Source organism: Macrobrachium nipponense, chromosome 24, assembly GCF_015104395.2.
Source record: "Macrobrachium nipponense isolate FS-2020 chromosome 24, ASM1510439v2, whole genome shotgun sequence".
Taxonomy (NCBI): domain Eukaryota; kingdom Metazoa; phylum Arthropoda; class Malacostraca; order Decapoda; family Palaemonidae; genus Macrobrachium; species Macrobrachium nipponense.
The window spans coordinates 74,231,530-74,246,411 of NC_061091.1; the positions used below are offsets into that span (position 1 = coordinate 74,231,530).

Consider the following 14,882-nt stretch of genomic DNA (forward strand, 5'->3'; position numbering starts at 1 on the left):
TGAAACGGAGGTACTTCTTCGACGAAGGATGGATTCGGACGTGAAAATAGGCGTCCTGGAGATCCAGAGACACCATCCAATCCCCTTGGCGAAGAGCCGCAAGGACTGAAGCAGAGGTTTCCATGGAGAACTTCTGTTTCTGAACAAACTTGTTCAGAGCGCTGACATCCAGAACTGGTCTCCAGCCCCCCGAGGCTTTCGCAACCAAGAAAAGATGATTGTAAAACCCTGGGGAGCTTTGATCCAGCACTAGTTCTATAGCTCTCTTGTCTCACATCTGATCCACCATTTGTTGAAGAGTATCTTTCAACACAGGGTCCTTGTAATTGGCGGACAATTCCCTCGGAGTTGACGTCAGGGGAGGATTGTCCAGGAAAGGAATGAGGTATCCCTTCTGAAGCACAGACATCGACCAAGCGTCTGTGTCTATGAGAGTCCAGGCTTCCGCAAATCCCCGGAGCCTGGCACCTACTGGTGTTTGGAGGAGCGCCACTTCACTTTCCCCTTTTAAAGGGGCGGAACGAGGCTCGACCTCTCTTCTCGGTCGTTTTCCTTTTAGCGGTAACTCTAGCTGGAGGGCCTCCTCGAAAGGGCCGAACAGGAGTAGACACCCCTTTCTTTTCTCCCACCATCACTGGTCTCTTCTTCCTGGAAGATTGTAGGAGAAGATCCTGTGTCGCTTTCTCCGTCAGAGATCGGGAAATATCCCTCACCAACTGTGAAGGGAACAGAAAATCAGACCTAGGGGCGAATAACAAGGCTGCTCTTTGTGAATTGGGATACTGCTTTCGTCAAGAAAGCGCTAAAAACAGATCTCTTCTTCAAGAGACCTGCTCCAAATAGGAAGAAAAACTTCCCCTGAGCCGTCCTGTACCGCCTTGTCAATACAGGGACAAAATTGCAAGGAGTACGTCCGGCTCTAGCCCTTCAGGGGCATGAGCCCTTCTTGGACATCCCAACCCCAAGGGACCAAATCTAGGAAGTTAAAGACTTCTAGAATGTGAAAAAGTCCCTTGAGGAGATGATCCAACTCTGAAAGACCCCAAGTAATCTTAGCAGTGTGAAGGCTATGTCTCCTGGATGCATCTACCAGACTGGAAAAGTCAGCTTCAGCTGAAGCTGGGAGTGTGAGACCCATATTCTCCCCAGTCTGGTACCAAATGCCTCTCTTGCCCGTAAGTCTAGCGGGAGGCATGCAAAACACTGTCCTTACTAGCTCTTTCTTGGTTAGCATCCAGCTATCCAGCGATTGAAGAGCTCTCTTCATAGAAATCGTCGGTCTCATCTTCAAGAAAGCCGACGATTTCGGTGTCTTAGCGCATGAAAAAAGTGAACGAGGCGAAGGAGGAGCGGCAGGGATCAATGCATCTCCGTATTCCTGGAGGAGGAGAGCTGTCAAAACTTTGTAGTTAGACAGCCCTTCTTTGCCGTGAGTCTCGTCCTCTGAGTCCTCTTCTAAAATCGGATCAGAAGGAGAGGCCACTTCCCGTTCGGGTCGGGGTTCCTGTCCAAAAACTCTCTCTACGGGAGACAAACTCCTAATAGGAGAGGGGCTAAGAGAGTGTAAAGAGCTCCTATGCTTGGCTGGCTCTTCGTACTTGGCTGGCTCTTCGCGCTTGGCTGGCGCCTCGCTCCTGGCTGGCGCTCGCGCCTGGCTGGCGCCTCGCGCCTGGCTGGCGCCTCGCGCCTGGCTGACTCCTCGCGCCTGGCTGGCGCCTCGCGCCTGGCTGGCGCCTCGCGCCTGGCTGACTCCTCGCGCCTGGCTGGCGTCTCGCGCCTGGCTGACTCCTCGCGCTTGGCTGGCGCCTCGCGCCTGACTGATGTCTCGCGCCTCTCAAAGCTCTCGCGTCTGACTGACGCCTCGCGCCTGGTTGGCGTCTCGCGCCTTTCTGGTGCCACATCCTTGTATGTCAGATGCTTGTCTGGCGCCTCGCGCTTGGCTGAATCCTCACGCCTGGTTGTTACCTCGCGCTCGGCTGAAGCTGCTGGTCTGGCAGACGTATCCCATCTGGGAATATCCTCGCGCCTGTGAAGCGTTTCTCGCTTGTCTGACGCTCTACTCCTAGAAGACGCTTCTCGTCTGTAGGACGCCTCGCGCTTGACTGGCGCGACGCGCTTGTCTGGCGAAACAAAATCGTCCAAAGAGTCTCTATCCGAGTCCATCTCAAAAGACTCACGTCCCACAGGAGCCTCACTCCTGGCGGGAGAAGGAAGACGAGTCTTCTTGACCGGAAGTCTCACGTCTTTCTTACGAGGAGGATCCTTCGAAAGGACTCCTACCAAGGCGGAAAGCTGTTCCTGCACCGCCAAAATGATCCTCTTGGAAGCCTCTCCTGCGTCTTCTTGAACGGGAGAGGGAGACCTTGAAGGAGTTTTGCCCACATCATGGGACGTCAAAACCCTCTTCGCCTTCTTGATGGAAGGAGGCGCTTCTTCCGAAAAGCGTTCTGGGCTTGAATCCAACACAGGATCTCTCCAGTGCCTTTTCAGGGGCCTGGACAAGTCCGAATCCTTCCACCCTCGTTTAGGAGAGGGAGAAGCGGACGAAGAGAAGCACTCTCTGAGGACGCTTTTCCGATAGCGGTCCTGAGCAGTCTGTCTATATACAGCGCCTGCTGAAGGGACGCCTGAACCGGGGGGAATTCTCCACAACCTCCGTACGGCTTTCGACTTTCCTTCTCCTCGTGGGCTTGGGAGCTTGGAAAGTCTAGGCCTGGGAGCGTCGCAGAGACGGTCAGACGCCCCCTCCACAACACTGGGGACACTCACTTCACTATAATCACTTTCACAGTCCTTACCTTTCATGGTAGCCATTTTGGATATAGATGCAATAGGACAGTATAAATCAGGAAACCAAATAGTACAGGAAATTCAAATAAAAATTCATCAACTCCTCCAATCAGGAATATCAATGGAAATATGTTGGATCCCAGCACACGTGGGAATAAAAGGAAATGAATATGCAGACTCTGCTGCCAAATTAGCCTGCACTATCCCTCCAACAATTTCATATGCCCCAGTGTCAGACTGGGTAAAATCAGTTAAAACATTAATTTACCAGGATTGGAAAGAAGAATGGGCCTCGGTGCCAACAACAAACAAACTTAAAAATATAAAAACTGAAGTCTATGCATGGAGGACATCCTCACAGGAGGAAAGAGCAAAAGAGGTGATCCTAGCAAGGCTACGTATAGGACACACAAGATTCTCACATGGTCACTTGATGTCAACACCACATGCTGACCCAGTGAAATGTAACAGATGTCAAACACCCATGACAGTACAGCATTTGCTTGTTGAGTGCCCAAATTGGACCCAGCAAAGATCTATTTATCTGCGGAGTTCAGAAATGAAAATATTCTTGCGGAAAGCAGGGATTTTTCAATTAATAAAATCATAAATTTTTTAAATAAGACGGGTTTCTCAAATAAAGTCTAATTTTTTTTTTCTCAGGATTGATCCCTGAGAACCAGCCCGAGAAGAGTCTACTTGAGACTCAGAGGTCTGGAAAAACTAACACCTATTAATAATAATGGATCTCATCCTGTGAAGAGTAGCTTTCAGTTCAGCAATTTCCGAGGCCGAATCTGAATGTAAAGCCAGTGAGGGCCCTGATACAGAATTAGAATCATAATTAAGAGAAGAGTTAGAATTATCCAAAGGCTCAATAGGCCTTGTACTACTACCCGCAATCTTAGATGCAGCCCTTCTGACTCTATCCCTTTCTAACTTCTTCAAGTAAGAAGTTAGAGTCTTCCATTCCTCAACATTCAACCTCTCACACTCATGACAGGTGTTAGAAATAGAACAATCAAAACCCCTACATTTGCGACATACAGTGTGAGGATCAACCGAAGCTTTCCGTATCCTCACCTTGCAGCCTACATTCACACACATTCTCACACAACCACTTGAATCAGACATTCTTGAAGAAAAATCAAAAGCAAGTCCAAATCCAGTCCACAGTAGCGAATGCCAAAACAACGATCCAGGTACGTCACCAAAAGTCCACAAAAAGATGATCAATTGTCTAGAAAAGCGAATTCCAGTCAAAAGGTGGCAGCAACGATGTTGATACCACCGGCGACAGAAAATATATGAGTAGAAAACGGGAATGGTTCCTAGTCCTGCCGCCCAGGGCAGGCCGGTAGATCACCTGACCTACCTGTAGCGAGTGGCGCGAAATTTGAATTTCTGTCGGGGACGACGGAGTCTTAGCTATGTATATATCTGACAGGTAAGTTGATTGTATGAAACAGGCATGCAATTGACAGTGAAAATTAGATTGTATTTTTATTTCATATGTTGTACAAAACTTTACTTTAAACGGAAAAGAATTTAAATAACGCTTTTTACTGAAACTACAACTGAAACACTTGCAGTACTAGGTACTGAGCAAGGGCATTCATAAAAAACCTTCACCATAACCGAAAAGAACAAGAGAGAAATACAACTTACTAATTATATGAAGCGAAATGGAGTAAACGACGTATATATTCACACATACGGGACTGCCTGGGTTCCGCTGGACAGCTAGGAAGGCCATAGACACCTTGATGTTGGCCACCAAAAGTGATCAAATTCTTCATAGGTGGGTTTGGGCAACGTTCAGCCACTGCACGCCTAAGTGAAGCACGAACCAATGTTCTTAAAAAATTTATGTTCACAAAAACTTTTAATTAAAGACCTAACCATTAACCCTTTGATTGCAAAATCCTTCACTTCAGCATAAAAAAAAAAGTAAGCCCAAGACCCCACATTTCAAATTTGAACATAGTTAACCACAGGTAAAAACGTAAAATTTGGCAAGACACTCTTAGTCGTGAAGTAGTAACAGCTTTTAAGTAATTCTTCTTCCTGTTCTGTTTTCCATGGATCTGACAATTGCCCATCTTTCAAAATTAAAATAGAAGAATAAAGGTAAAATATTTCCTTCTTGTTACATTTCCTCATTTCTAAACAATTCCTCTTACACAATGCACACTGAGGTACTGAATATGAAATTTGAACACTGATGGCGAGCTGCTAATTCTTTTACAGACATCCACAATTATAACTGGTAGGTTCCTCAAAAATATATCATTAGTTTGTAAATTGAAAAATGGCCCAATTATAACATGGGCATGGTGGGAATACACTCATGGTCACTCAGAAATGTTTAAGAATTAATGATAAAAGAATCCATACATACAAGAAAGCATAGTATTAGTATTACACAGAATTACATTATAGGATGTTAAAACTTTTCCAATGACTGTAAAATGAAATAAAAGATAAATGAAACAATTTCATCAAAAAAAAAAATTAGGTAATAAAACAGAAGTGTAAAGAAACTCAAGTTAAATGAACAGATGGTCATACAAAACAATATCTCCCTGAAAAAGAGACTAAAAAGTAACTTGTCATCCTGAGGGATCTTTGAAATTCTGTCTTTCCTGTGCTTTATATTTCACAAATCTCAAGCTTTCCTTCTCAAAGTTATCACCCAGAAGGCATAAATAAAAATACTAATATGGAGTTCAGGACTGTGTAAATTTCATGTTAGTATATACAGGCAGTCTCCAACTTACAGCGGGGGTTTCGTTCCAGCGTGGAGCTGTAAGTTGGTGCTTAGTAATTAATAGGGCCTGTAAGCGCCGTTAATAGTGCTTTGGGGCCTAACTTGATTACAGAGCCAATAAGATTCCTATTCTTGTTGTAAGCATTGTTAAATGTATTTGAAAAAGTGCTGTAAGACCAGACTGTATTGTTAGTGCCGCCAAAACTCAGGAATGCCCTGTATATAAATTTCAATGTATAATAAAACAATTTATATGTTACTCTGAACAAATAAAAAATTCAATGAATCAGTGGATTCCTCAAACACAAGAATTTCAGAACTATAACTCAATCAACCAGCAAAACATTTTAGATTTATGGGAGCAAGTTCAGGACAACGCTAAGCAACTAGGCTATGGCAAGTGGAAAATCAATTTCCGAATAAAAAGAAAATGCTGAACATTTTCAAAAACAGTAAAAATATCCCATACCAGTCCATATAAAAATTTTCTAAAACAGTAGAAATATCCCATACCAGTCCATATAAAACTTACCTATATTAAAGAAATATATAAAACCGAGCATACAGAAACTATTGCTTTACTTTATCAGTCCAATAAACTGATAAATCAAATCAATTACCTGAAAAACATAGTACGTATTGCTGAGCTGTAAAAGTATTTTCTTTTTGTAAACTTAAACACTGTTGCTAACTCACATTCACAGGTTTTGTTGAGGATATGCTCTTTTGGCTGATTTCATCACTTCTAGACAAACCTTTTTTTTTTGTCAAGGACTACATTTTGATACCCACATATTAAACTGGTTCATTTTCTATCAAAAATTACTAAAGTTTAAAACTGGACTGAAAATTGAAGTGAAACATTTACTAACGACACTACATACTGTGTGTATTTTATTTCAAATCTTTTATTTTCAAAGTTTTTTTTTATAATACCGTGTTGATTTTGATTTTTTATCTATGTAGATTTTTGGCATTATGCCAAGCACTGGGGCAACTAAGGCCATTCTGCTACTACTATAAATCAACCCTAAGAACAAATGCTGCCTTTAGGACTTACAAAAACTGACTTCCTTGGGAGAAGCCCATCCCATGATAGCCACTCTGCAGCTGAGGATCACTGGCCAATTTCTGACAAACCGTTTCAACTTGCCCATTCACATTTCCAAAGTATCCATGTTCTTCATCCTGAAAAGCAAATACATAAATCAAAGTCTTTGACAATCCTGAATGATGTCTAAGTTTGGATAAATATTTCTAAAGAATCAGCCTAAATGTGTAAAAAGTATTAATCCTTACATGGAGCATACAGTGCAGCATATATAAAATAGACAATGATAAAAATACATTGCTGTTCTGTAAGAACAACTGATGATATAAACAATTAGTTATACTTTCATCAAATGGTGTTCCTCCAGGTAGTGTTCTTTGCTCAATAACAAACCTATTGATAATGCAGATGATGCTACTCTCTTTGCATTGAGCCCATTTCCATAGTTTGTTTGTTTGTATGTATGGTATTTTTACATTGGTTATAGATTTGTGGTTGCTGAATCTCTTAGAAAATAAAGGTCAATCTCTACACACTTTTATTACCCTAGACTACACTATGGAGGAATTATGAAGTTCCATTTGACAACATCTGTGTGAGAGAGAGAGAGAGAGAAGAGAGAGAGAGGGTATAATAGCTGTATGGATAGTTAATGACTGAATTGGTTGTTGTGGGTTCTGGGCTGTCTGCTGGTGCTGGTAGAGATGAGAGTTCTTTGTTTTTTTGAGTGAGTCTTCAGTCTTTGGTGAGAGCTGGTGACAGTAGTGTTGACAGCAGTTATTGGAGGCATTGAAATTCGTTAGAGTTGTGTGTTGTTGATTTGTTGTTGGTTATTATTAAGTTTGATGTTAATTGATTTAGAGTTGTATTGTTGGATTTGTGCTTTTGAGTTTCTAAGGGTTGTATGTGATTGTTGTGGTTGAGGGTTGTTGTTGTTGCTGGGGGCTGTTGTGATTTCTTGAGGTTGTTAGTGGGTGTTTGTGTTGCCTTTAATTGTGTTGTTGTTTTTGTGCTGTTGTGTTGTTTGTGCAGTGGTCTTTTGTTGTGTTGTGTTTTGTTGTTATATGTGATTTTTTGTGTTGTTGGTATTTCTGTGACCTCAACCAGCGGACAGCACAGGATAGCCCCAGAGTAACGGGATTGATTGGTAAGTACATGTGTTTTGTGTTTTTTTGTTTGTTTGTTTTTCGTCAATTGTCCTGCTGTATTCTGAAGTGTAAAGTAGAAAGTGTGACTGGGGTGAGTTGGGCAGCTGGACTGATTAGGTATATGTGGGGGGGATTCTGCAGCATGTTTTTGAGCTTGTGATTCTGCCACAACACCTCTTCATAATAACTACATGAAAAATTGTAACAACTATGGTACAGAATCACAAAAGCTAAAAGATGTTTCTTCAGCACTGGTTACTCTGAAAATATTTATACTTATTGACACTTACTTATTCATATTCTCAAATGTGGATAGAGGTGATAAAACAGCACCTAAGCTATGTGGCTATGGACATTTCACATATATTCTAAATACTAACGTATACCATGGAACTGCGTAAGTACTGAAATCTAAAACATCTCAGCAGAAACAAACTAAGATTTTCTTGGTATAGGCTATACTTTACAAAGCTTATTCATTGCTATTCTCTACAAAATTAAAATGTACTGAATACTAGAACAGTACTCTTACAATATTCTTTTTAATATATTTTCGACCATATTTTATTTAAAATAAGCAAGATAATGATAAATTGTTACAAAGCTAATGCTGATATGCATACATGGCTAGGTTGACAATAGATTTGGACACTGAAACTACTGTAATGATGATGTGTGTGTGTGCGTGTATGTGCCAGCATAACTCTTAAACACCTTGAGCAATTTCAACCAAACGTGTTATACATAGGACCTACAACCCAGAAATCAGCACTGTAGAGGGTAAGACATCACTAGTGCTAAGGGGTACCAAAGAGGGTGAGGGTGGGAAGGGAAGGGCTTCCCTGAAATAGGGTTGGCTCTGCTCACAGACTCGGTAACTAATTAGACTTAAGGAATTTATCATACCTAATTTTGGTATACATACGACATACTGTATGAAAAAGAATACTGTGGGGGTAAGACATCAATGGCCCCAAAGTGGGTGGGGGTTGAGGAGAGAGAGAGAGAGAGAGAGATATCAGTTGTCATTCAATTATCACTGGCAGTGCCAGGTTGGTCAGCTAGTACTGAATAAAAAAGCATACACATGATTATGAAATAGAGACATTAGTACTGAAATGACAAATTTTTTAAACAATTAGTATTTTTCCTGGGTATGCAAACTTCTACTTTTCATATGTGGATTTACCATCTACGCATGTGGAGAGGATACCTCCATACATGAAAAACAGAAGTTTGTATCCCTGTAGGAGCAAACTTGACCCACACACTTCATCTGAATTTCTAACAGCTGACAATAACTCTGGGCAACACTACTAGCTCTGTGGATATCTCTCAACCTTTTACATACCTACCACCAGTTTAACATTTGAAATACAGTGGTACCTCGAGATACGAAATTAATCCGTTCCGAGGCGGCCTTCGTATTATGAGTTTGTTCCGATACGTAATACAAACCATCGGTCCTTTAACAATAGGAAGTAGCTAGCGGCAGCTGGAACGGTCGTAAGCTTCGAACAAGGGGAGAACGGTAGTTAACTGCTTGTCCGACGGATGGTAAACAAATCACTTTTGCTTTCGGCCGCGGGTGTGAAGGACGTGTTCGTCATCGCTCTCTGCCCGCTTCCATCGTCGTATGCTTTGTTTATATTGTGTTTTCTACTATTGGTTTGTTTGACTTGAAAATGAAACTGTAAGTACACTGTTTTCATTTTCATTACTTAATTATGAACCACATGGAGCTATCGCCGTAGATGCGGCGATTTCCTCTCTGTTCATGAATTAAACCCTTGAACTTATGTCTCGGTGCCGGGGGGGAGGGCGGGCGCTCTCGCGCCGAGTCATGTATTTTGGCGAAAGTGTGTAATTGAAAAATGTAAGTACTCTTTTCATTATATTTTTGCCCTGTGCGTTCGTTACCGAGAGTGTGATTGCGCTCAGCACGAGCTTTTTATTTTTTATATAGAATGCAATGAAGTGGATTTGCAATTGCAATATTCTTTTCATTTTCATTTATTTATTTGCATGAAATTTAATTTGGATCAATTTTCGTTCTTACCCGGGAATTGATCCTTACGATTATTTTATCTGAAAGTGAAATCGCAAGTGCAGTATTCTGTTTCATTTTCATATATATTTTATGATAGCATCATATTATTTGGATCAAGTTTCCGTTCTTACCCGGGAATTGATCTTTTCCCCTTTAAGTTCTATGAAGTGAATCGCAAGGGCAGTATTCTGTTTCATTTTCATATTACTTTTCACTGCTGTGCGGGGGGTAGGGGAAGCGAAGGTCTGCCAGGAAGTCGTCGGAAAGCTCTCCCGCGACTCCCTTGGTATCTGATTCTTCGTCTTCCTTCCTGTCCCCCGCTCAGCTTCTTCGTTGTATTTGTATTTGTTTTCTTCTTGCGTTCGGGGTGGGGTGGGGCATGTCTTCCCCCCGTGCGTGAGGGAACCCCTCTTACTAATCTATCTATGTTACCCGCAGGTGCTACATCCGTGGGAGACGACCTTGGACAGGTATGGACCACCGCGGCGGCAGGGCGTGCCTAGCATCCACGGGCTGCTGCAGCGTCTAGCGAGGTCTGGGGCGGTCTCCACTACTACCGCGGCCGCTTATGCTGCTCCTCCCCCCCCTCTGGTCTACAAACCCTCCCCATGCTGTGTCGGTGACGCCGTCTGCCGCTACTAGGGCTGCCGCCGTACCGAGGGGAGTTGCCGCCGCCGCCTGTTTTCTTCGTGTTTGCCTGCCCAGACTTCCGCTGTTCCAGCAGCTCGCCCCTGGACCGGCCGCCAGTACCAGGTTCCGCTGGCTGCCGATGATTCACGAGGCAATCGCTGGGCTGCCGTACCTGCCGCTGATGTCATTCCCGCTGTTGGCTTGGCTGCCCTTCTGGGTCTACCGCTGCCGCTGTTCCTGCCGCTCCTGAGCTGGGTGCTGTTCCTGTCGCTCCTGGTTCCTGAGCCTGTCCATGATGGTCCTGCCCACGGTGTGTCTTCCCAGTCCTAGGTCCTTCCGGACAGGTGCAGTCGGGCCGTGTTGCTTCGGCAAATAGCCCCGGCTCCGGCCTGGATGGAGGACCTGACGACTGTCCTGCGTGAGCTGACGAGGAGAGGAGAAGAGGAAGCTGTCATCTTCGTCTTCATCGTCTGCTGCTGCCTCTTCCCCTTCGACTTCCAAGGCCTATAAGCCGAAGAAGAAGAAGGCTGCCTTCCCCCCTAAGAAGTCTCCTTCGGGAACTTCTAAGGGGCCCCGTCCCACCCCGGTGGGACGGGGGGTCCTTCTGCTGGTCCTCCTGCTTTCCTTCGAGCGGGGCCCGTCTCCCCTTCCGTAAGGAAGAGATAGACGGGGACCAGAGGAGTATCGGTTAGCTCTGGTACTTCTTCGCCTGGTGCTAGCGGCGATGCCGCTACGTCAGGTTCCGGCTCGGTCTCTCGTTCGCGAGAGATCCCGAGTGTACGTTCTCCCTCGGGAGACCGTGCAGCCAAGTTTCGGCGCCAGAGTTCGCTCGGCGCCAAGACGCGGCACGGAGCAGAAGGCTGGTGAGAGACGCTCAGGTGACTCTTGCCAGGCCAGCGGCCGCTCTTGCAGCGACCAGCTGGTAACCCGGGTTTTCCCCCCTAAGAAGGCTCCTTCGGGATCTTCTAAGGGCCCGTCTCGCTCCGGCGATTTGGGGAGCTCTTCTGCTGGTCCTCTTGCTCCCTCGGGACAGGGCCCGTCTTTTTCTTCTACCAAGGGAAAGAAGACGGGACCAGAGGAGTACTAGCTTCGGCTGGCACTTCCTCGCCTGGTTCTAGCGGTTCTGCCGCTAAACCAGGATCCGCCTCGGCTTCTCGTTAGCGAGAAGTACCGAGTGGACGGTCTCCCGCGGGAGACCGTCCAGCCAAAGTCTTGACACCCGAGCTCGCTCGCCGTCAAGACCGAAGCGCGGAGCAGAAGACTGGCGAGTGTCGTGCAGACGACTCTCCGCCAGGGCCATGTGGACGCTCTCGCAGCGGACCAGCTGGCTGCTCGGGTTGACGTGACGGTCGCTGACCAGCCACGGCTTGAGGCGAGGAAGGGGTCCCCGCGGACCGTCGGTACCAGCGGCTCGACGCGCCGAGAGGACGCTCGCCGGTCTCACCGCGACAGCGAGCCTAGCAGGTCACCTGACGCCGCTCCCATCGGACCGGGCGGAGACGGTAACCAGCAACAGCTCGCCTGACGCTAGAGATCAGCGTCGACGTTCTTAGCCGAGCCTCTCGCCCCAGGCGAGCGGCAAGGCTAGGCCTGCTGCTCGATCGCCACCGCGGATTGACGATCAGCAGCAGCCCTCCAAGCACGCTGGTCCTGCCAGCGAGCTAGGGGGAAGCGTCAGGTCTGCCTCTCCTGTACCTTCAACCTCCTCGGGTGCTACACCGGGAGGAGCGAGGTACCTATGAATGATCGCGAGAGGTGCGCCGCTCGCGATCCCGCTATGACGCTGTATGGACCAGGCACGGTTCTAGGACCGACCAGGACATACGCGCAAGTAGCTGGAGGCGACCGTCAGGGGTCTGCCGCTGTTCCTCCTTCTGAAGGAGGAGTATCTCGGGATCGGTTCTTGTTGGAGGGACTGGACGGTCCTACTCCGCAAGACGCGGTTATTCCCGAGATACAGAGGAATTTGCAGAAGTCATTAAGCTGATTCGTCAGCATAATGACCTTGCGAAGGATTGCCGCTCCCACCAGCGAGCCCACGTCTCTGCTCGAGTCGTTTTGGGGCCCGAGAGGGAACCCAAACCACCGACGTGGGTCTGCCGCGATCGGAGCTTGCCGATTCTGCCTCGAACCAGAGTCTCTCGTCTCCGGACAAGAAGGCTCTCTCAGTTCTGGCCGGTCGATCAAGCTACTTCCACCTCCTCTACTGCGACAGCGGCGTTTCTCACGTGTCTTTCGGACACCGTATTTAAATACTCCTTCGGTCCTCCTGAGAGGTTTCGACCTCGACGAGGACTGGAATGAGTCGGAGGACGGTATCGGCTCTCTCCTGTCAGGTGTCGATCAGCCCCACCCAGACGACGTTCACAGTGGCGGCAGACCCTTACCTACAGTGAGAGTTCGTAACCCTCCGCGGGAAAACGTTTTCTCCTGACGATACGTTTTCCCAGACTCTGAGAGGCCATCGCCGCAAGGCGATGGCTGCTCCTACTCTTCTCCCAACTGCTAGTTTCCACTGGGAAGGTGAGCGAGTATCCAATTTCTCCCCCATTCCTCTCTCCTTACGGCTACGAGGGAAAGGGAGGGATCCTACGGAGATTTCTCTGTAGGATCCCACGTTCGGGACTGCGCTACCGGGGGACCTTCGGGTCCTACCCGACGTAAGCCCCGGTCGTTGAGGAGTAATCCTGCCCCATTCTCGATTTCTACGGGAATCGAGAGGACCACCAGCCGATATCGTTTGACGAATTCGGTGGGGGTTTCGCAGACTGCTTAGAATTCTACGGAATGTCTAGCGCATTCAGTGTTCGAGTTTTTTTACGATCTCCAAAACACTTGGGCGAACCACGGTCCAAAGTGAGCGAGACGAGAATCCCCGATATGTTACACGATAATCGGGAACCTCGGCCTATGCTCAAATTCCTGGTATTTCTAGCATTGGGAAGAAGACTGCTGCTGAAAGAAACTATCTCACAGTAGGCGACCAACCTGGAATAGAGAAGATCGGACGGGAATATCCAGTTTGGCTTGAACTATCGTCTTAGTATTCTGTTCACCATTGAAGCTTTTCCTTCGAGGAAGACTTCTCCTTCACTCTCTTTTGATAGAGATCGAAGGTGGTCGATCTCCAATCCTTATTTGTTTTCTTGAAGGAAAGAAATTAGGATGGAGATCGTTGTTCAGAATCCTACAAATATACTACGTATATTAACCTCGCGACATGATTCTACTAAGAAGTTGAATTGTCCGAGGGGTAGGCGCATATCCTAGTTAATCTACGGATTGCGACTTATAGGACAAGTATTCTAACTGAACTGCAACTCGGGGTTGCCTGCAACCTCCAGGAGTTTTCAGTTTCAATTTTATATACTTACGGTTTTGTCACGACAACACCATTTCAACTTTATATTTACCGAAATTCGTTTCGCCTAAATATAATTGCTCGAGCATATCTTTTATGCTCGGTAGTTCTAGCCGAACGCATTCCTTCGTGGAATAATAGATTACCTGGCAACTCAGGATGACGAGTCAGAGAGAGCTCAGGTCTCAACTACTGCGTATTGAACTGCCTGATAGCAGCTCAGTATCAGCTGGGCCTCCGAGATGCACGGTCATGTATGTCTCTCTCTCCCCTGCTTTGATTGACTACCGAACCGTATCTCTCTCTGCCCAACAATCATGGACTTAGGTCTCTGATTAACGGGGATTCTCGCAATAATGAAGGACCATCTACGGCTGTGACGCTAGATTCCATCGCCTTCGACATTGCGAGAATTTTCAACAGATATCTCTTGGACTCTTTCATCTTTCTGTTTACCGCACGGTAACAGAAGTCTGTACAAGGCCCCCTCTGCATCGCACTGCGATAATGCGAATGATTTTGCAGACATCTGAGTTTGTCTTCAAAATATCTCGTATTCGAAGGTGTACAATTGTTCATTGTTCAACCCGAATTACAAGATGTGTCAGAAGACATCGCCTACTCTCCGACCTGACAGCTCTACTTCCAAATGTTCAGCCCATGAGAAGCAGCATTCTTCAGGCGGCTTTCCCCGTGTTTTCATTACTGAAGACGCCCCGCTTTCATTGCAACTACGACTTTCTCACCGGACAGCAATGAACAGCGGTTAGCGTTTTTCAGTCATTTGTAAGCACAGGTTATGAATCTTGAGAATCCTTCTCTCGATTCATCTGTGAAGACGTAGGTTGCATTCAATATCTACCTTCGTCTTCAACAGTACATAGTGTTGTTTCTCCTTAGCTGAGATTCAACAACCATGAGATGTTTTACCTTCAGGGACCTTGGTCTCTAGAAGGCAATTGACTTCGCCTGTTGGTTGGGGCACATGCCTTAAGAGAATCATCACCTCGCTGTCCGGCATTGGTGACAAACAAATACATTATTTGTTTGGTCTCTCGGCATAACCCTTTAAAGGCGAAGGT

At 46.1% G+C, this 14,882-nt stretch overlaps 1 protein-coding gene across 1 annotated transcript in view; it reads right to left on the minus strand.

Moving 5' to 3' along the window:
- LOC135205793 (palmitoyl-protein thioesterase 1-like) overlaps positions 1 to 14,882 on the minus strand; it is a 122,748-nt gene that overhangs the window by 39,234 nt on the left and 68,632 nt on the right. Inside the window, exons 3-4 of the mRNA XM_064236945.1 lie at positions 6,621 to 6,748; positions 4,459 to 4,623 (exon numbers count right to left, since the gene is read on the minus strand). Coding sequence (XP_064093015.1) covers positions 4,459 to 4,623; positions 6,621 to 6,748 — 293 coding nt within the window. The remainder of the gene's footprint in view (positions 1 to 4,458; positions 4,624 to 6,620; positions 6,749 to 14,882) is intronic.